Source organism: Thunnus maccoyii, chromosome 13, assembly GCF_910596095.1.
Source record: "Thunnus maccoyii chromosome 13, fThuMac1.1, whole genome shotgun sequence".
NCBI lineage: Eukaryota > Metazoa > Chordata > Actinopteri > Scombriformes > Scombridae > Thunnus > Thunnus maccoyii.
In genome coordinates this window covers 21,487,738-21,509,034 of record NC_056545.1, presented here as the reverse complement: position 1 = coordinate 21,509,034, position 21,297 = coordinate 21,487,738, and the positions used below count along the sequence as shown (strand labels likewise).

The window sequence follows — 21,297 nt, the reverse complement described above, 5'->3', positions numbered from 1 at the left end:
AGGAGATTGTGGAATAAAGGCAGCTGGTGGTGCAGCATTGTCTCCCAGATGTCCAAGAAGTGGCTGACTGAGAGTTTACAGTCAGTAAATACTACAACCTTCCATAAAACCCCCACACCCTCCCCCCTCTGTAAACTGCAGAGCCGGTTTCTTTTCCTGGGGCAGAATGGATGTATGGGCTTGTAGTCTACAATATATATATTCATTGGATTTTAGCTTTTTAAATTGTCTATTTTCTGTGCGGAAAAATCCATAATTGTAATGAAAATCTTACTTGTCATGCTCAGTAGTTTAGCTCATTATTACTGGGTGTTATCTTTGTGACAATAGGGACCTCTGGTGTGTAGAAATGTAATAACAGTCCAGCCTATAGAACAACTTTACATTATCATATGTGTGTATACATTCACAAGTTTTTTTGTTGGTGCATAAAATAGATTAACAACTGAAATCACCCCTGCTTTACATCATTTTTACTTATTATTTTGGTTACGTCACACGTCAAGGGGCGTGGTTATTTTGGATACGAATCTGTGGTATTTCTACCCTCCCATTTTGGCAGTCACATGGGCTGTCTCTGCCCTCCCGTGACACTTCTGAACAAATAACAGGGGGACGAGGCGTGCCATGGCTGCTGTGTTGTTATTGGGCAGCACATCTTTCACAGCATCCAAACTCCGGGGACAGCTCAGCTCCGTCCGCCGGCCTGCTGCGGCCACATCTGTCTGTCCACTGCGCATCTGACCCGGGACATCTGCTGCCAAACACATCCAGCTGAACCGCGCAGAGACAGCGCAGCATCTGAAGGAGCTTTCAAAGCAGGAAGTGGATCAAACTGTGTCGGGGCGGATCAGCGGTAAGTTTGACTGTTCTCGGTGTGTTTCAGCAGGGTGCGTCTTGACGTAAACACCGTGGATGTTGCTGTCTGGATGACACAGTGCACCAGCACTTTACATGGTGCGTAGTTTTATTACTGCCGCCGCCGGTGTGGTCACTTCCTGGCTGAGTGCCTCAAAGTGTAAACACACATTAACCCCCAAAACCGCTGTGCTGTATTGTGCATCTATATTTTACATTTTTGCTCCTCAAAATGTTAAGTTTGTCTGCCGCAATTGCTCCACCCTCGTGCTACGCAAATGTTTCGGAAACGATGATTTATTTTAACCGACTTAATTCTTAAGTAGGGTTCGGGGACCCTCAGAGGGCCTTTTTAGGTTGTTCAGGCGGTCTGCATCAACATCAGGAATATCAGTTATCTTTCAAAATCAAGAACAATACAGGAACTAAAAAATGACATTAAAATGGATACTGCATGTGCTCAGTTCTCACAGAAATATCAACTTCCCTATTAAAACCACTGACAAGTCATCACCCCATGTTGGGGTTGAGAGTCTGTCCCATTAGTTGTAATTTACATAATTACTTGTGAGTGTTGGGCGACAAAAAAAAGCCAACTACAGTAGGTGTTATGAAGGGTTAGTGGTGGATAGAAATGGCTACATATATCTGTCAAATCATCAATCATCAAAGATTTACATGACTGATAAGTATGCTTATTTTTTTCAGCAAAAATAGTGAAAAATGCTCATTGTAATCTTCCACACCTCAAGTAGACATCCTCAAAATATGACAGTCCAAAAGTCATGACATTTTTGCATGATAAAATTACAATTTTTATTCAGTTATCAAAATAGATTTTTTTGCAAGTGACTAATCAGTCAGTCAACTAATTGTTTCAGCTCTACTGTCTAAATAATGTGAAAATCTGAAGTAGGAAATAAGTGATAATTAGGAAGTTATGTCACATGCATGTCTCATCATGCTTAGTTGCATATAACCTTTGTATTACCCAGGGTTTCCCATCACGTGATCCAGTAGCTGATCTAATAATTTGCAGAGAAGGCTGATGTTTAGGAAGCTTTGGCAACAGCTTCAGTGATGAAAACTGTGAGGTAGAATGGAAAAAGTGAATGATGGTATGTGAGAGGAAGAAAACAACCAAGGTCACCTGTGCACCAGAAATGCATGCTGCTCAGCGGAGAAGTCTGCCAGTTTGAGTTGCATGCCAAAACAGACGAGCAGCTGTTAATCAGCTGACTGCAAATACCAACCTAAGGTGTGAGTAGCTTTCATTAAGAAGAGAAGCGGCAAACATCACACACACTGGGCCTCTCTAGTGGAGTTTCAGTGCTTGAGCTTTGCTGTGTTGTGTATATAGAAAGAAAATCATTTTTTCTTATCTATAATGAGGGCTGCAAAGAGAAAGAAAAGGGTGATTGTGTAGAAAAGTTACGGAACAGGTCAGATGAATCAGCCTACATGTTGGCATCAGGTGACTGCAGTGCCCGGCAGCAGCTCAACTTGCTGGATTTCATTTGCATACTTGTGTTGAGCCACTTCAATCTGACTTGTGAATGTCAAACAAATGGTTGCACATTTTGATTTATGTTGTAAAAAGTCCAAATATGTTCAGATTGGCTGTAGATGTTAATATTCTCAGCTGCTTAACTGTTCAAAGTAAATAATTTGTTTACCAGAAGCAGGAAGCATTCAGGCAATACTTGACATTTGCTACTGTGCACATGATGATCTTCATTTTTAGGAAATGCTTGAAAGGGCAAAAACCCCACTGGGTGTGAGGGCACATATGCCTATGTGTGTTGGGGGCTTGTTGCTATATTTCTTTTGAAACAGAGAACAATACATCAAGTTTTTAAAAAGCTGTGTATGTTATAAAATAAAACTGCTGTGATATTTTGCCAAAATCCTGTTGTTAGTGGGAGGGACTAATAAACTGTTAATGTTTAACAAGAGTGCACAGTGGGCACAAAATCCTGCTTAAAAGCGGACTTTGGGCAGGACATGTCTCATCCTTTACCTTGCAGCTGTGCACTTAATTAACATGTCTAGACAAAAAAGGAGAACTGCACATGAGAGATAAATTATATTTGTATGTGGGGCTTAATGATGGAAAGCAATCTCTTACACACAAACACAGCTGCAGCTAATGATCATTTTCATTATTGATTAATCTCTTGATTATGTTCTTTATTAATTGTTTGGTCTATAAAATGTCAGAGAATTGTAAAAGAGAAAAATGTCTGTTATAATTTCTTAGAGTCAAAGGTGATGTCTTCAAATGTCTTGTTTTGTTCGTCAAACAATCCAAAGCTTCAAATTCTAAAATTTGAGAAGCTGCAACCACCAAATATTTGATTTTTGCTTAAAAAATGACAAACAATTATTATCAAAGTAGTTGCAGAGTAATTTTCTGTCCATCAACTAATCAATTAATTGACACACAAAGCTGACATAACCCGGTATATACTGTAGACATATATAACAATTTTCTACAGATAGTAGCCAACGAGCATGTTATACATTTTCGGGATGTCTGTTTGAAACCTGTCTTCATTCATGTCTTTTTCACAGAACAAATAGACTAATCCTACGAAACTCTCCTCACCAACCATGTCAAACGAACGCACCCCTCTGATCAACACAGGAGTGTGTGGTCTGAGTGTGACCGCAGTGGCATGTGGCGTTGCGTCGGACGGCAGCCCCGAGTCCAACTCTGAGCCACCGAATAAAGACCCTCGAAGACTGAACACTTTTTTCGGAGTGATGGTGCCAACCATCCTCTCCATGTTCAGCATTGTACTGTTTCTGAGAACTGGTGAGCGATGCACATGTGAAGAGATCAGAAATATAAAATCTGTTTTGGATTGTACGATGCTGCACTTGACTGAGTCATTGTGCTGCAGTGACTAAAACTGACATGATCTCCATTTGCAGGCTTTGTGGTTGGTCATGCGGGGCTGTTACAGGGTCTTTCAATGGTGATTGTAGCCTACACCATCATATCTCTTACAATACTGTCCATCTGTGCCATCTCCACCAACGGTGCTATACAAGGCGGTGGAGCCTACTGTATCCTTACAAACCAAACAAGTTTTTAAAATGTTTATTTTTTTCTTGTGTGTTACCTGATGTTGCCTGCAGCTTAGAGTAATCTCATTTGAAACGTCATCCCTGACTAAATTTGATCAGATATGATCAGCCGGTCGCTGGGCCCAGAGTTTGGAGGAAGCATCGGTTTGATGTTCTTCTTGGCCAAAGTGTGTGCATGTGGAGAGTATGTTCTTGGTCTTGTGGAGGCCATACTTGATGTATTTGGTTCAGATCCTGGTAAGTTTTGATTGACTATTTGGTTATGATCTGTTTCTCTCACCAATTTTTCTGAATGACTTAATCTACTGCATAAAGAACATCCACCCACCCCCACTTTTTAAGGATTCACAGTTTTTCTCCTGGTTTCCTTTGTTTTAGAGTCACCTGTGTCTGATGGGGTGCGGGTGCTTCCTCAGGGTTACTGGTACACGGTGCTATACTCTGCAGTAGTCCTGCTGCTGTGCCTGCTTGTTTGTCTGGTGGGCGCTCATATCTACTCCCGCACCGCCTTCATCATCCTGCTGGTGGTCACTGTATCACTGCTGTCCATCTTCATCAGTTCTGTGGCGGTCAAACCTTTGGATTTCGTCATCACCCACCAGGGTCCTGGCAACCAGACCCTCCGCTACAACGCCAGCTACACAGGCTTCAGCGCTACCACGCTGAGGAACAACCTGGGCTGTGAGTGTTAGGGGATTGTTGTGGGGTTAGTGAGGATATGAAAGTACCTTCACATGATACATGACACTTATAAATTCAGGGCCATCTATTAAAGGTCTCGCTGTTGTTCCTCATTTTTCTCTCTAGCTGGCTACTCTCTGGACTACAGCACCAACTCTGTCATGTCTTTTGCCACTGTGTTTGCCGTCATGTTCACCAGCTGCACTGGAATCATGGCCGGAGCCAATATGTCAGGTTAAAGCTTGTTGTCGTAATATTACATGTATTAAAGACTATTACAAAGTCATTGCTCCAAATGGTAGAGTTGTAGTGTCCTGTGAACTCTTGTCAGCAAAATAATATCACACAACTGAAAGTTAACTAAACTTCAAAACCCCACTGTTAACACACATACACACTATTCTGTAAATCTTAGCAGTGCTTGTACACACACCCTGATGTTTTCTCTTTCTTCCGTGTGTCTCTGAAGGGGAGCTGAAGACTCCAAGTGTCTCCATCCCCAAAGGCACCATCGTAGCCGTCTTTTACACGTTCGTAGTCTACGTCCTCCTCTTCATCTTGGTCAGCGCCACATGTGACAGGTCTGAAATGGCTCGTGATAGAGTTGTCTGATATTAACACTTAAAATGAGATCAGCTGTCAAATGAGCAGTTGTGATATGACGCACATTAAAAGTCATTTGTCATTTTTCTTTAGGACTCTGTTGATTCAGGATTATGGCTTCCTCCAGCGAATAAACATCTGGCCTCCGTTTGTCATCATTGGGATATACTGCGCCTCTCTGTCAGCTGCAATGTGCTCTATGATCGGAGCGTCCCGTATCCTGCATGCTCTTGCTCTGGATAAACTCTTTGGTAAGGCTTGAGGTTTTTACTCATCATAGCAGCGCCTCTTTTGTGTATTGAGTCCTTTTCTAAGAGACTTTTGTTTTTCTCACAGGTTTACCGTTAGCCCCAGCTGCTATCACATCAAGCTCGGGGAATCCGTGGGTGGCGGTGCTTTACACTTGGGGTCTGGCGCAGGTAAGCAGAGTTTTCTGTGGGTGTGCAGTCTATGTTTTCAGATTTGCAACTGATGTCATAACCTGTGGTTTGTGGTGTGTTTGTGTTACAGTGTGTGGTGTTTGCAGGCCAGCTCAATGCTATTGCAAGTTTGGTGACTGTTTTCTACTTGCTCGCCTACGCTGCAGTCGACTTGGCCTGTTTGGCTCTCGAATGGGCGTCAGCACCAAATTTCAGGTAATTGGAGAATATAAGTAATCTATGATCTTTACTGACCTCCATCAGTGGCACGTAGGAATTGCAGTCATCAGCCTGTAATTGAATCCAACAGTCAAGTCAAATTTTTAGTATAAGACTACAAACTTGTTGAGCAGAAATTCAACAAGAACATCTGCTGTTGAGGTAAAAAATATGCCTGAGAATGACCTGTTTTAGGCTTTTGGTGCTGAAATGGCACTTTTTCATAGTACCCTTTTTCCACCATTTTAGTATGGCCATAAATTCTGGCCCAGGAAGTAAACAAAAAAATCTAGCATGCTCAAATTTCTCAGTGATACTAAAAAAGTTGAAAATGTAAGGTAGTTGGGCAAAGTGTTTTGTTTTAGTGAGTGCAGGTTCAAAAAGTTAGTTAGCGCGGCTCTGTCTGTTTCTTGTAAATGTCCACTGAAGCTACAGAGTTCAAGCATAGAATTGATAAATACTTGAATAAAACTCTGTAGTCCATGTAGTTTGTTTCAATCGATCAACCGTAAAAACGTACTCTTTACAACAAAACAAGTCAAGCATTATAAGCATGATGAGCACAATCAAAGGCTTGTGAGCTCTCCAGGCTCGACTAAATTAACTAACAAGTACAAATAACTTGTTATACATTTTAACTAATCAGGGAATTGACTGTGGTCATTATTAGTCCTTATTAAGAGCTCTGCAATGAAACTAAAGAGCTACTAATTTATTGCAAATTGAATACTGCAATTTTTTTTTACAAGTATGTCTCTGTTTGATAAATGGCTCTAATGTCAGCCTTGCTTGGATAAATGACGGTCATATATTTTATGGGACAATAAAAGTGATATTTAGTTCCCGTCACCACTTCTGTTTTTCATGTGTCCAGCGGCCTCTGTTTTTTTTATCTCTGTGTGTTTAACAGACCGACCTTCCAGCTCTTCTCCTGGCACACCTGCTTACTGGGGATTCTGAGCTGTTTAGTGATGATGTTCGTCATTAACCCTGTGTACTCATCGGGCAGCATCGTCCTGCTGTTAGTGCTGCTGCTTTTCCTTCACTACAGATCGCCCACCAGCAGCTGGGGCTACATCAGCCAGGCTCTCATTTTCCATCAGGTATGTATAGAAGCAACCATTGGGTATCTGGACGCATGCAGACACACAATAGACATGCAGTACAGTGAGTCATCAGCGCTGTTTTTCTCTCTCCACTGTGGTTCTAGGTGCGCAAGTATCTGTTGATGCTGGATGTGAGGAAAGACCATGTGAAGTTCTGGAGGCCACAGGTGTTGTTAATGGTGGCTAACCCTCGCTCTTCCTGTCAGCTCATCCTGTTTGTCAACCAGCTGAAGAAGGGAGGGCTGTATGTGTTGGGCCATGTGCAGCTGGGAGATCTGGGTAATGCTCTGTGGATGGTCTGTGTTGGCCATCTGCAGCTAACAGTATTAAATTATTCTTATCTTTGAATCATTTTCATTGCACCCCCACTGAAGCGGAACTCTCTGCCACCAACGAACACAACAAGTTCTGTTTGTTTTATTTTTTCTTTTTCAAAATGCCCAGCTTAAATACATGCCTTCATTTACTGCAGACAAAATGTAATCACTCATAATATGAATGCAGACTGAATGACTCATTCTATCATTTCACATGTGTGCAGCCGATTCATTCACTTTTGGTTTTGTTGTGGTTAATAGACTGAAACTGTGCATTTATAGGAAGGTTTGGTAGCAGACAACTCTTTTTACTTTATTTTTACTCCTCTTTTGATCTTGTCATGTTCCTGGAACACTTTCTTCTATGTATTGAATCGACATGGCATCATGTGATTATATTTTTTCATCATTTGGTCTGCAAGCAAAACAGGATGAACATGAAATACTGAAGTACGTTGCGCATCACTGGAGTTGTATGCTCATTAGAATACCATCTCTGACAGGCCCACCTAAAGCTCATGCATACCATCATGGAGAGCTACCTCATTAGGCTTTCACTTTCCATCTGCTGCTCCTTTCTGTCACATGCCTCTCTTGCATTATTAATAAGAGATTAAGTTTTCTCTGTACCACTGTAGCATCAGACCTGAGAGTTTTAAACCAGCCAGCTTTAAATACAGCTAAAAATCCAGCTTTTGTTTATTTTAGGCACATATTTTTTCCAAACTGTATGAAAATAAATCCAGTTTTTAGGTGTGATGCACCTAAAAGATCCAGAAACAACCAGCATCCTTATTCTTTCATTCACTGACTCCCAGTTTGCCTTTCTGCCCCCTGGTGGCCATCAGGAGTCACTGCAGTGTCAACAAACACTGAAATGAGATCATTTACTTGCCTCCATACTGCAGTACCACTGAACTGTGAAAAGTGTTTTGCATCTATGGCATGTATTGTATTACTGTTTATTTATGTCTATGCAGTATATTGATTTCTGCAACTCCTGTGTTTTAGATTCCCTGCCGTCAGACCCGGTCCAACAGCAGTACAACTTCTGGTTGAGCCTAGTTGATAAACTCGGGGTGAAGGCCTTTGTAGACCTGACGTTGTCTCCTTCTGTCAGACAAGGAACTCAGCATCTGCTGCGCATCACAGGCCTGGGTAAGCTCTGATTGCCATGATTCAGCACAGATTACGATGCTCCTTTATCTACAGTTGGTGACTCTTGGTGCTCTTCTGTATTTCTCAACAAGGTGGCATGAAACCCAACACGCTGATCTTGGGTTTCTATGACAGCAGCACTCCGGAGGACTTCTTCTTACAAGATACTGCGTTCTGTGACGCATCAATAGGACAAGGCAGCGAGGGTGAATATAATTTTGGTGTTGACCTGCCTTCATTACAGGCTCATTTCCCCCCAGTCCGACACGTTGAGAGCCCACGCTGGCTATCACCAGAGGAGTACGTCGGGATCATTTCTGATGCCATTAAAATGAACAAGAATGTGTGCCTTGGCCGATATTTCTTCCAGTTGGAGGGAGAGGGTAAAGATAGCAAGGTCGACGGGTCAGAGCGGACGATAGATGTGTGGCCTCTCAACCTGCTTCAGCCAGGCAGCCGTGATTATGAGGATGTGTGCAGCCTCTTTTTGCTGCAGATGGCCTGTGTGCTCAACATGTCCAACAAATGGCGCCATGCAAGAATGAGAATCTTCCTGAATGTGGAGACGGAGTCCAGTGACCAGGGCTGGGTGGTAAACGAAGAGACATTTCGAGAGTTGCTGAAGAAGCTGAGAATCAGGGCGTCCATAAAGATCGTGCCGTGGGACTCTGTGGTGCAGCACCACACTCAGCCTGAGGGCGGGCGCCCTGTAGAGCCGAACCAAGCTCTGTCCGATGACTTTTTGTCCTCAGTGAACTGCTTGTTGATGGAGCACAGCTCCCAAGCTGCTGTTCGCTTCCTGTATTTACCTCGACCTCCTGCTCATCACAGCCAGTCACAGCAGTACTTAACTCAGCTGGAAACGGTGACCAACGGTTTAGGGCCAACGCTGCTGATTCACGGTGTCACCCCAGTCACATACACTGATCTCTGAGCATGTGCAGTCATAAGTTTTGTTTGTTATAGCATTTATTATTGCACATGCATAAAGCCTGAACTGACAGCTTACTTAAGTGCGCATAAGTATAAACTCTGGTTACATGCAAAATTAACACATAATGTAATAAAAAAGTGGATGCTAGGGTACAACACAGTAAGTAGCACCAGTCACTCAAAACTGTACTTCCACTTCATACAGCTTTTTGTACTTTTTCTGTTGTTTTACTGAAGCTTAGAAAAGGACCACAGTTGAATGCTTTTTAAAAATACACCACTTGAGATTTTGCATTCAAATAGGATATTTTCCTATTTTCAAATACTTGAACTGACTTGGTGATTGAGCCAAGGAATAGAGGAATACTAACATTTGTGTATATAATTCATGATGATAGAACTTCTTGTCAGCATCAGCTCTAGGCCTGTCTTGAGATAAAAATGTATCAAAGACTTCAGAACAAATAGAATTTGTTATGATCATACGGGTTGTCTTGGACATTAAATATAGAAATGTCTATATATATTTTCAGGGATAAAGTGATGAATTTGTGGTATTTTGTGATGGACCACAGTAAAAACAAACATATTTAGTTGTTCCCAAATAGTATTGTGTTAATGGACATGACCCTTTTTAACTTAATTTTTTTGCTGCTTGCTTTTCCTTCATTCTCACATTTCTGCTGGTTGCTGGACCAAGTGACCCAAAGACTTTTTTTTCTGAGCTGAAGGGAGTTCTGATTTTTGTTTTCCATGCACTTATGCAAACATGTTTTCTTTTGCTGTTTAAATGTGAATCTCTAGGCTTCACAAAGGGAACATTTTTGAACATTTGACCTAAGAATGATGAACAGCAAAAATACATCCAAAGGAGTTAGACTGATGGTTGGTTTGGAGGCAATAAAGACCATCATAATTCAGTCTCAGACAGGACCAGGACCAGGACCAGGACCAGGACCAACCCGGATTCAGATCAAGTCAAGATTGTAACCAAAGCAAGGTGTCACATTTCATTTACTATATTTACAGAATACAGAATATCATGTCACTGAGTGTACAACACTGCATGGACCTGTTTACAAAACACAACCAGGAAGTTGCGGAAAAAGCATCTTGCATGACTTGGCTTTGCCCTTTTGGCATGATCCATCTTTGGTTGTTGATAATGGTCAATGAGAAAGCCTTAAATTACAGATTCTTCTATATACTAATGGTCATTACTGTAGATAAACTGCTGTTTATCATAGAAGTAAATGTATGCCAAATGTACTATGTATCATCATCTTTGTAACTGTAACATTGCAAATTCCCAACAGGAAATATGTATTTAAAAGATTGCTTTAATGCAATAAAAGCCAAGACTGTGTCATCTGCCATATGTAATAATATAAACAGTAATAGAAGCAATATAAATAGAAAACTCTGTTTTTCTACCCTGCAGACCCAAAATGCATGGAGTAAGGCTGTTGAACATGTTCGCTCCATTGATTAAAAATAAACTTAATGCAATAATTGAAAATAAATATTACACACATTTTAGAGATGTTTGTAAGGGACCTATAGTGAAGATAATCTACAAGGCTCATATGTAGCTTAAACAGTTTAAAGTCTCTGAATTTTTGCTAATACAATTTCGACAAATCAATGTATAAACACGTTTTGGCTCCATGTGTAGCTTCATGTCAGTAATCCAGTGCTTACTCTTCCTTCTCACTGAACCACTCTTTTTCCTTGCACACTCTTCTTTTATAATTGCTCCTTTTAGCGATGTTTCGTAGCTTTGTGATGAAGAATGATGACATACGAAGCCAGTCCGGCAGGAGTATTTTGAGAGCAAAGTTCTGTAGGATGACAGGAAAAAGAAGGAGAGATGTTAAGATACTGCAGTTGGAGATTTGTGAGTCATTGCAGTCTCATCCCTCTGACCTGGAGTGTGTGGGACAGACAGCCGGCGGTGTAGCTGGAGTGACCCACAGTGTTCAAAGCACCATGGGCGAACCCTGAAGCACTCTTCACGAAGCAGTTGACGGCCATGTTGAATGTCATGTTGGTTGACACCATGAGGGGGGCCACACACTGGGGGGAAAATGAACACAAGTTTTTAGTCCAAAGCACAGTGTGTTGGATGCAGCTTAACATGCAGCAGATTAATAAAGAGGAATATAATCTGAGTCTGACTGAGAGCTGCAGGGGACTGAGGTTCATTTTTACAAGCTGCATGTTTGTCTAACCAATAAATACACACTGTTAGTCTTTGGCTATTCTGTCAGTGGAGCGCTGCATACAGAGCAGCCTTAAATGTGGCTCAACTCTAACTTCAGTACACTCATGAGTCTCAGATTCACATTGTTTTTTTGTTTTTACCCTCTTTGAAGGTTTTATTAAATGAATGCCAGGTGAAAATCTCACTCTCATGTCTATTATAGAGTCCTTAAAGTATTTCTCACTGTAAAACAGGTAAAACTAACTAATTAGCAAACAAACAAAAAACTGCCAGTGTGGTGAGATAATTTCAACCTATTTCCATTTTCTTTACAGTAATTGAGTTTAAATCCATTTATTCTTGTTGAGTGATCTACATCATTATCTCTTCATTCATGATACTGACATGTGTTCATTGAAAATTCTTGTAACAAGTCTCTGTTTTGGAAATAGGTTTAAATAATGTCTTGTTTTTAAGAAAACAAGACTATCAGGGCTCAGTAATGGACAACATTTGTAGTATATTACATTTTCTTAGTCTTTGTTTCATTAATTTGTAAAATGAGTCTGAATGTTGTTTCTTTAGCTTGTACATTTTCATTTACAACTAACAGTATTCCAGTTAAACCTGATTCTTGAAGTAATCTTTTTTTGTGTGCAAACATATAGTAGTGAGTCCCAGAAGAATCAACCCTAAAATGTGTTGTTCACCAGTATTCAGTGTTTCAGAGTGAATGTTTTGCACACTTTACCTGAACAGTAATTCCCTTTGACTTGTACTCAGCATGCAGACACTGAGAGAAATATGTTATAAAAATCTGAAATAAAGAAGAAAGTAAAAGTCACAAAACAAGCACACTGACAGGTGAGTGTTGTGCACTAATCAGTGAATGTCTGAGTGTGATCTGAATGAACATAATATGCATGTAAACAACAGAATATCTAGATGATAAAGTACCTTTGTGGCAGAATAAAGGGAGAACAAAGGCTGTGGACGGTTTCCCACTACAGAGGAGATATTGATGATCAGTCCTGTCCCTCTGGAGAGGAAATGGGAGACAAACATGCATAAATTCATCTTATATCTTATTATCTTATATCCACTGTTAACTTCTGGGTGTTTGTGACAGTACCTTTCAACCATGCCTGGAAGAACCAATCTTGTAAACTGAGTAAAAAAACATAATATAAATCATTGTCTTGGTTTTTTATACTGTACAGAAATATCTGATTATAAAAAACAAAACTTGTGTTCAGACACAGTGGTGAATGCAGATGCCTGAACATTGAAAACACTGATAGACACAATATAAACTCATCTACTTTACCTGAGGGACAGACAGCACGTTACAGTTGATAACCTGAGTGATTTTCTTGCCAGAATAAACACACAAAGGAAACTGTATGTGAGTGACAAATACACATGACCTCTCTTAAGACTGACATCCAGTACATAAAAATAAAATGTCCAGTAAAATTCAAAACTTACCTGTTCAGGATCTGGTATTTCCAGGAAATAGGCGAAATGTTCAGAATAGGTCATCCCCACATTATTAACTGTAACAAAGACACAAACAAGAACCTTTATTAATACAAATATTAATAATAAAATAAAACATTTTTTTTCATTATGATGAATCTATTCCTGTTCCAACTATTTCACCTCTCAGAGTCAGTTTTTGCATCATTTATTGTGGTCTGGAAAGGTTCAGGGTGGTATTAGTTCTAAAATGACTTTGCAGGCAGTTAAATTAACCTTCAGCTGCTAAGAAAACATATTTCATATTCAAACTGTGGAGCTACAGATGGAAGAGCCCGTAAAAGAATAGTTTGACATTTTGGGAAATACACTTCTTTGCATTTTTACTGAGTGTTAGATGAGAAGATTAATAATTCTCTAATATTAATAAGGTACATATGAAGCTCCAGCCAGCAGTCAGTTAGCTTAGCGTAGCACAAAGACAGGAAACAGGAAGAAACGTGTGGTGTCTGCCCACCAGCAACTCTGAAGTTCACTTATTAACAAGTTATATCTTGTTTAATCAGTCCAAAACAATCTGAAATGTACAAAAGAGGTTATAGTTTTACCAGGGGTTATGTGTTTGACTGTTTTCTGGCCTGGTGCAGTGACCTGCTGGAGTCTTGTCATATCTGGGAGGTTGCCAGGCAACAAAAAGCAAATCCAGGAATATGCTTTGTTTTTTCCACACATAAAACCCCTGTAAAACCACAGACTTTTTGTCTTTTACTTTGGATTTTGTTATTTTCAGACAGAGCCAGACTCGCTGTTTCCTCCTGTTTCCAGTCTTTATGCTAAGCTAGGCTTATTGCCTCCTGGCTTTAGATTCGTATTTAGCGTACAGACACCAGGGTGGTATCAATCTGCTCATCTAACTCTCTGCAAGAAAGTGAATAAGCATATTTTCCAATACATCAAACTATTAATTTAACCAGACAGTTCTGCTCGCAGTTTGGCAATGTTTTCTAAAAGAATTGTTTGTCAGACTATCAACACTTTTCCTCCAATATTTCTTATTTCTTAAAGCATCTGAATAACTTCTCTTGTACTTTTCCTCTGTCCTATGATTAGTTGTCCTATTACCCAGAATTCCAATCTCCAGGCCCTTTAGTCCCTCAGCTATGACAGGGTAGATACAGTGGCCGTCTGTGAAGTCCACTTGGATGGTGCGAGTCCTTCGTCCATACTGATCCTCTGAAGGAGACAAACAATATTTCAAATTATTTCTGTTTTAGAGTTGCATATAAGTTTAGTAGAACACCAATATTTTGACTCACCTATCTCTTTGGCAACCATTTGAAGCTTGTCATCAGATCTGCTTACCAAAACAACATCCAGGCCTCTTCGTGCCAGCTTGAGAGACAGATGCAGACAGACAGGTTTGGTCGCTCTCTTAATAAACAACAAAGCTCTGCACTGAAACACTCAATCTGAAACAGCTTAAAGATATCAACCGAAGTGCCCCAATTTGGAAATTTGGTCCAAAAAATGGAGCAACATTGTTTTAGAAGTAAGTTTGACACTTACCTCTATGGCATAAGCTTTACCAATGCCAGATGTGGCACCAGTGACAACTGCACACAGGAGAAAGCACAGAAATCAATTTTACTGTCATTTCTACAGTAACTGAAATCTATGTCCATTTGTTTGAAATGGTTACCAAGCAATGACAGGAGAATCTCAATCTGTACCCTGATCTGAAGGTTTATGTAAAAATTGAGTGAGAGGAAGAGGAGAGAAATGTAGAAGAAGAAGGAATTTTTGCTTAGCCAGAAAAAACACTGCAAGCTATGTGGATAAGATCCTGGTCATACGGAGACCCAAGACAAGAGGCGCAGTTTTTTTTTCTTCTTCTTCTTATGTGTGCATTGTTTGGACACAAAATTCACTTTTTTTCATTAGGAAATGTGTGATAAATTACAAAATCTGCACAACCTTAGAAAAAGTAAATTTACTTTCAGTTAAAATTGAAGTTGTTGGCAGAGGATTTAAATGTTTGCAGGCAATAAAGCGGAAATCTTCCATCAAGTTGGAATGTGAACAGCTTATCAAGTCACTTATCCCACATGCATCACAGAGAAGAAGTCTTCTGTGTGCTGCTGGGAATTAATGTTGCAAGAAAATACAAATATTCCCACAACTTCAGTTTCCTGCACTCTGTGTTTTTCACAAACTTGCTCTCACTTTAACTACAAGCCTCAATATGATCTTCATCATCCACCTGTGGCTGTACAGCATGTTTTCATTTGCAATAGGCTTAACACACACACACACACACACACACACACACGCACACACACACACACACACACACACACACACACACACACACACACACACACACACACACACACACATTCAAATCTGACACAGTTAACAGTTAAAATTTTGATTTGCCATAAAAACAACCTGAAAGAGACATAAACTACACATTCTTTGACTTTACCTGCCCATTGTCCATATGTCCTTAAATTCACTTGCCAAAACTCTGATAAAACAAACTCTCTGAATCCACACCAACACCTCCAAGCCAGTTTCAGCAGGTGGAAAACAATAATAAATCCCCCAATGATGGCCAGTCCGTCAGTGAATGACATTTTGCAGCAGAGCCCCTGACTGACCAGGATTCCCTTGTAGCACAGTGGACAAAGTTTTAAAAGGTGGTCAATCCTAATTTTATATGAGAGGAAATGAGAACTTTTTTTCTGAACTGTCCTCCTCCCATATTGCTCCACCCCTCACTGTGTGCTGCTGTCATGAGGGTGAGCTTGTCAGACAACAAACCCCTGGACCCACACAATGCACCTGGACCCTACAGACTCCTTGCTGACTGAACTGAAGCTACTGTTTCAACTTTTAAATCACTATTCAGTGATAAAGTTATGCTTTATCATTTTCTGCCCAAAGATTTTGCAGGGACTGCCATCTAAAGTGCTTCTGGTATTGCTCCTGCAACCTGAATATTATATTTATCTGATCAGATCATCTGAGAAAAACTGGGGGATAGAGTGCTGAAAAAAATGTGTGTGCTTGATCATACTTTACTGGTTGGAGAGCATTTCACAATAAGTCCAGAGAGATTTTAAAAATTGACCAAAAAATGCCACATTGCAATCAGACACTAACTTGGAAAATGACAAGAAAATGAAGAAAATAACCTGTTAAAGGCTGCTGACAGACACAAAATCAAATAAAGACAAATTTATTTAAACATTTATCTGAAACTAATATGAAGCTTCAGCTGCCAAAGTTAGTTGATACACAGAGAGGGAATATTTTACTAAAAAGACTAACTGTGGAAGATATACATTTTATTTGACAAATTTAGACAGCTGAAGCCTAATATTAGCTTCACATAAACTTTTAAATATTTTTTTGCTTAAAATGAGGACTTTGGATTTTGTCCTACATCACTTACACTGAAAGTGCATTTGAGGGGATCTTCTAATGCTCAGTATGAACAGGAGGAATGACCATGGTGAGAAAAACCAGTACCAATGTTCATATGACTGTTTTAAGACAGACTTCAAAAATTGCGAATCTGTCCTTTAAAACAAGAAAGTTGCCTTAAAGGGACACTCAAGTGATTTAGTATTAAGTTGGGCAACTCACAAGAGACAGACTTTCCTTAAAAGAACAGTGAAAATCAAAGCAGCAGAGGCTAAAGTATCCTTACGTTTAGTCCCTAGTTTAGGTTAAACTCTAAAAACACTAGATCCTACAATTCCCATGGTGCAACTCAATCTCAATTTGTGTTTTGTTAAACCATTCCTGCCTCATCAGTTCCCATGTCTTTCAAACTCTCTGCCCCCAGATTGTACCACAGACTTTCTGTTATAAATTTGTTGTCTTGTCTCCAAGCCTGAGCTGAGATAACCCTGATGACATCCCTGTGACATCATCAGATGATGTATAAAATTGGTGAGGTGCCTTTAACACAGTGTGGTATGTAGCATTGGGTCACAACAGCACATTAACAGTATAATAACCTGTCTTCATTACGCGAGTAGGCCTTGCATCTAATCACAAAAGCCCAAAACAAAACTATGACTCCTCAAGAATCCACAGTGGAGATAAAAACAAGAACATAGTTGGGAATGTTCACGGTATTTCTGACAGATGATAAGCCTTCACTGCAGTTACAATCTGTCACGTTTTAATGTCAGCAGAGACAGTCCTACCCATTCATGTGAAATCAATGTCTGTACTTCGATAAACTGAAAATGTTTGTGATTAAATGTGTGAGAGATAATATTTGTGATAGTCCAGAAATTCCAGTTGTACATACATACATACATCCTATGATCCAAATGATGAGAAAAGCCTGCTTATCATCTAAAAGACAAACATTTTACTGTATTTCTCTGATAAACCACTCAGTCACTGTGGTTCAGAGTTTGAGGAAGTTTCGTTTCAGCTGCACTCGCATATTTGCTAAAAATACTGTTCTACCACTGAAGTTAAACCTTTACGTTAAAGTTAAAATCTTATTTAATTTCAAGGTGTTGTAGGCCTTTATCTCCTTAACATTGAACATTGTGCTGAATGAAGTGAATAAAATAAGAGATGAGACATTTGCCATTGATTTGACCATCTGATGTAGACTTACACGCAAGTTAATTGGAGCACAAAGCATTTAGGTGAATAATAAGAGCCATGTCAAGCTGGGGTGAAAATGTACACAATGGCTCCTCATTTGCTACACAGAGCTATCAAACTTTTATTCTGATTCAGTCTTAAGATGACAATATTTAAAGGTAGTTTTTTAACAGGAGTGGCTGGGGGAGAATTTGTTCCTCAAATGTGTTTTTCTGATGCAAATATAACAAAGAGACATTGTTTTTTCCTCCTTCCTCAACAAGCATAGAATATACTCCACCACCTTCAGGTGCCTGTAGTGAAGCCAATGGACAAGTTTACCTAAATCAGCTGAAGAAAAATGTTGTTCAACCTTAATATCAAATGTCAGTGCAGATTCCTTTACCTTAAATACACTGACTGTTTGTCGGCTATTTTTCACATTAGAAGTTTAGGAGTTTTATTTAATTGACAGATTAGCTTTATGAGACTACTATCAACCAGCAGAGGGTGCTGCAGCATCTTAACAGGGCACAGCTGGACCTCAAATTCATCAGGTAGGAGAGTTGATTTGTTAACGTTTGACTTGTTAAAGTGCAAATTCATTTATGGAGTGTTTGGTGGAGTTACGGAGATATGAGAATTGAGGACTCAGACCAGTCGGGGACAGACCACTTATTGTGGGATGTCCTTCATAAGTTGATGATGTGTTAGTGACACTTCTGTTTTATTTACATATTGATGGTATTACTGTTATTTCTCCGGTCATGTTGTGCATGTTCGTCTTGGAAACTGATGTACAGGAAATCTTTTTAATGACTGTTAATCATTTCAACAGTTTTGGTGTAGTCATATGCAGAAGATTTTTAATTATTCTGAACTTAGATGATTTCAAAACCTTTTAAAGCTTTGATTTTTCTTTTATTGTTTTTGTGCTTTTATTGACACTTTGTGGATCACTGTCCTGCATCATTTGTCTCATCCTAAACTATTCAGGAGCAGCATGCAGCTCCATTCCTGTGTCTAAGAAAAGTAACAGGAGATTCCTATTACCTAACACACATTTTAAATAAACACACTCAGGGCATTTCAGGGAAGACTCCCTCTCTTTCTTACAGCTCTGACACTGTGATCCTGGAAAGACTGACATGATGTCACCGTCTTAGGCAACCACATTAAACTCCTCTATCGCGTCACCTGCAGGTCTTTGATTAACTTTGACAAACAGAGAAATATGTTTCTAAGAGAGATGTACAAATAAATCAACAAATAACACTGCAGCTTTGCAGGTTATGTGACCAAGCACATGCGAGCATTACACAGATTCACACGTAGATAGATTAGTTTTTGGTTTGGTTGGTTTTAATCACAAATACTATGACTAATAATAATAAAAAATTAAAAAAAGAAAAAATTATTATTGATCCAAGCCCCTAATACTCTTTCAATGGCCTAACTTATTTTACTGAATAAAATCTGTCAAATCAATACAGCTTTACAGTTTTGGTTCTTGGTTTAAGCTACATATAAATAACAATAATGAGCAAATCACAGGTCAGAAGTGCTGGTATCCTCTTCTCAGTGTTGCTATCTCTGCAGTAGGCCAAGCTGGTTTTTGCTCAGTTGGACGTCTGACCTTGCTTTCTCTGATCTCAGCCAGTGCTGTTAGCCAGGGCACTAAGAGGCTTGCAGGCAGCAGATCAGTTTAGCACAGCCTCACCTGACTAATCTGATTACTTCAACAAGGTTGTCATCAATGTGCAAGACAGGACAAACAGGAACATATTCTCACACTTCCATATGTAGGAGACTGTCTTCATATTAAAAAATCTCAGCAGAGGTAATTGTAGCTGTATAATTGCGAGAATCTTTATTCTTTTTGAAATGTGGAGTTTCCCTCCCACCTCCCCAAAAGGCTTAAATTCCAGCTGTAGTGCTGCAGTGAACTGTACGTGCTACCAGGTCAAAAGAGCAACAGCAGATTTTCAGTAGATTACCTCAAGATATTTTCAGCCCTCAACTCCAGCTCATAGTTCTTGAGCCTTTATCAGCATTGCTCCCCGTAGGTCAGATACTCATGTTGACCTTTGTTACCTTGTCTAACATTTGCAGTCTTAACATACACAACCTCTGGAAGGGCAGGAGGCTACAAAGATGTCAGTAGGGACATGAAGCCTCAGGTAATCTGAGGATAAATTAAAAATGAGTTCAATTATATTAAATATGGTTTCACAAGATGGATAACAAAGCTATAATTTACCATTAACATTTTCAGGTATTTTATCAGGGGTGAGTTTCAGGTTACACTTACATTTGTAGGGTTACATTTTTTACATTTTTATGCAGTTTTTTTTTTTTTTTTAATGTTTTAGTGCATAATGCAAAGCACTTTGAACCCCCCTTGTGTATGAAATGTGATATACAAATGAGCTTGCCTTGCCTAGTGAGGAAAGAAATGTGGTGTTACAGTCCAAAAGAGATCCATTTTACTGGTGTGTGGGGAGAGTTTAAGCCCTGTTTCATTTCAGTTGGCATCTTTAGCTACTGTAGTAAGACAGGGGAACACAAAGAGCATGAGTGAAGGATTGGAACTGCATCATCAGGGTTATATGAGGCTACAGACGTGGGCGCCTTAATCACTGCACCAGCGTGAAGCCCCAGGTGATTACATGCAATTCTATAATCTAAGGTGGCCATTGGTGATGAGTATGCAATTATTAGCACTGGAAAGGTTTTCTTTGATCTGCTTTGTGTAAGGAGGTTTATGAAGTAATATATTTTTTGCTTCGGGCGCACTTATAGCAGAGGGAATGAAAGTGGAGAGGTTTTCAGTACTATAACTACCAGTGAGGTAGTCTGGGTTGAAAGTGAATCTACCTGCAAGGGCGAGGTTCATGGATTTGATGAGTCTTACAGAAACTGTTTTTTAAAGAAAGGGGGAGTAAATCCTTATGAACAAATTCAGTGAAATTCATCATGCCTTCATGTTTTCCTTTGTGCCAGTTTTGGTTTTGTGTCACAGTTTTACCAAATGTGCTCCAGGTTTGTTTTTAGGTTCTTTTTAAATTGTTCCTAAGTTTACATACTGTGTTGAGGATATTCCTTTACTTTCACCTTCTTTTTCATCTTCTTCAGCACCCTCCCCCTCACCACACACACACACATACTCTTCCCACACTAGTATGGATTAAAAGCTAAAGAGGGCTGAGAAGTCAAAGCTGGCCAGTCCTTTCCACTCTTCCCTTTCTTTTACCTGTGACCTCTCTACCAATCCGAAGTCTGAATCACGGCTGCGCCTGTTCTCACGAACCGTCCCTTGCTCTGTGGTTTGGGGAAGGTCCCAGTCCAAAGAGACAGCAAGAACTAAAGCAAGACTAAACTACTGGAAATGTGGAGATTTTTATTTTTTTGTATTGACGGAAATTGGATTTAAAAGAGGATATTTAGATTTTTTTTTAAAACCTTTCATGGTATTTGGATTACCTATGGTATTTTTTCACAACAAAGGACCAAAGATAACGGTTCCTGCTGTATACTTCTGTATACTGAATGCACCTGGAATTCAGATGGTGCTATTCAACGACGAAGGGCAACACTGACATGGCTCCCAT

At 39.8% G+C, this 21,297-nt stretch overlaps 2 protein-coding genes across 2 annotated transcripts; one reads left to right on the top strand and one right to left on the bottom strand.

The window, feature by feature from the left end:
• Nucleotides 1-324: 324 nt before the first annotated feature.
• slc12a9 (solute carrier family 12 member 9) lies at nt 325-10,756 on the top strand. The gene is made up of 14 exons (XM_042432059.1): nt 325-856; nt 3,433-3,676; nt 3,796-3,930; nt 4,051-4,188; nt 4,330-4,632; nt 4,759-4,866; nt 5,102-5,213; nt 5,329-5,486; nt 5,572-5,654; nt 5,746-5,870; nt 6,784-6,976; nt 7,084-7,258; nt 8,308-8,454; nt 8,547-10,756. Exons 2-14 carry the CDS (start codon nt 3,472-3,474, stop codon nt 9,386-9,388), a joined length of 2,724 nt encoding a protein of 907 aa, XP_042287993.1. The 5' UTR covers nt 325-856; nt 3,433-3,471; the 3' UTR covers nt 9,389-10,756.
• Nucleotides 10,757-10,845: 89 nt separating this feature from the next.
• Nucleotides 10,846-15,734, bottom strand: hsd20b2 (hydroxysteroid (20-beta) dehydrogenase 2). Its single transcript, XM_042432060.1, has 11 exons — nt 15,555-15,734; nt 14,636-14,682; nt 14,386-14,461; nt 14,192-14,302; nt 13,079-13,146; nt 12,918-12,962; nt 12,723-12,757; nt 12,548-12,629; nt 12,342-12,407; nt 11,314-11,463; nt 10,846-11,228 (listed from the first exon to the last, which is right to left on the bottom strand). The coding sequence occupies exons 1-11, from the start codon at nt 15,703-15,705 to the stop codon at nt 11,085-11,087; spliced, it is 975 nt and encodes a 324-aa protein (XP_042287994.1). The 5' UTR covers nt 15,706-15,734; the 3' UTR covers nt 10,846-11,084.
• Between the last annotated feature and the right edge of the window lie 5,563 nt (nt 15,735-21,297).

What these genes read in the sequence shown, in the direction of transcription:
- slc12a9 (XM_042432059.1), top strand. Translation starts at nt 3,472, where the DNA reads ATGTCAAACGAACGCACCCCTCTGATCAACACAGGAGTGTGTGGTCTG. An exon ending in GGCCGGAGCCAATATGTCAG is followed by an intron (nt 4,867 to 5,101) that starts GTTAAAGCTTGT and finishes GTGTCTCTGAAG; the next exon opens with GGGAGCTGAAGACTCCAAGT. An exon ending in GCGTCAGCACCAAATTTCAG is followed by an intron (nt 5,871 to 6,783) that starts GTAATTGGAGAA and finishes TGTGTTTAACAG; the next exon opens with ACCGACCTTCCAGCTCTTCT.
- hsd20b2 (XM_042432060.1), bottom strand. Translation starts at nt 15,705, where the DNA reads ATGTCATTCACTGACGGACTGGCCATCATTGGGGGATTTATTATTGTT. An exon ending in GTAAAGCTTATGCCATAGAG is followed by an intron (nt 14,462 to 14,635) that starts GTAAGTGTCAAA and finishes CTGTCTCTCAAG; the next exon opens with CTGGCACGAAGAGGCCTGGA. An exon ending in ACGTGCTGTCTGTCCCTCAG is followed by an intron (nt 12,758 to 12,917) that starts GTAAAGTAGATG and finishes TTTTTTACTCAG; the next exon opens with TTTACAAGATTGGTTCTTCC.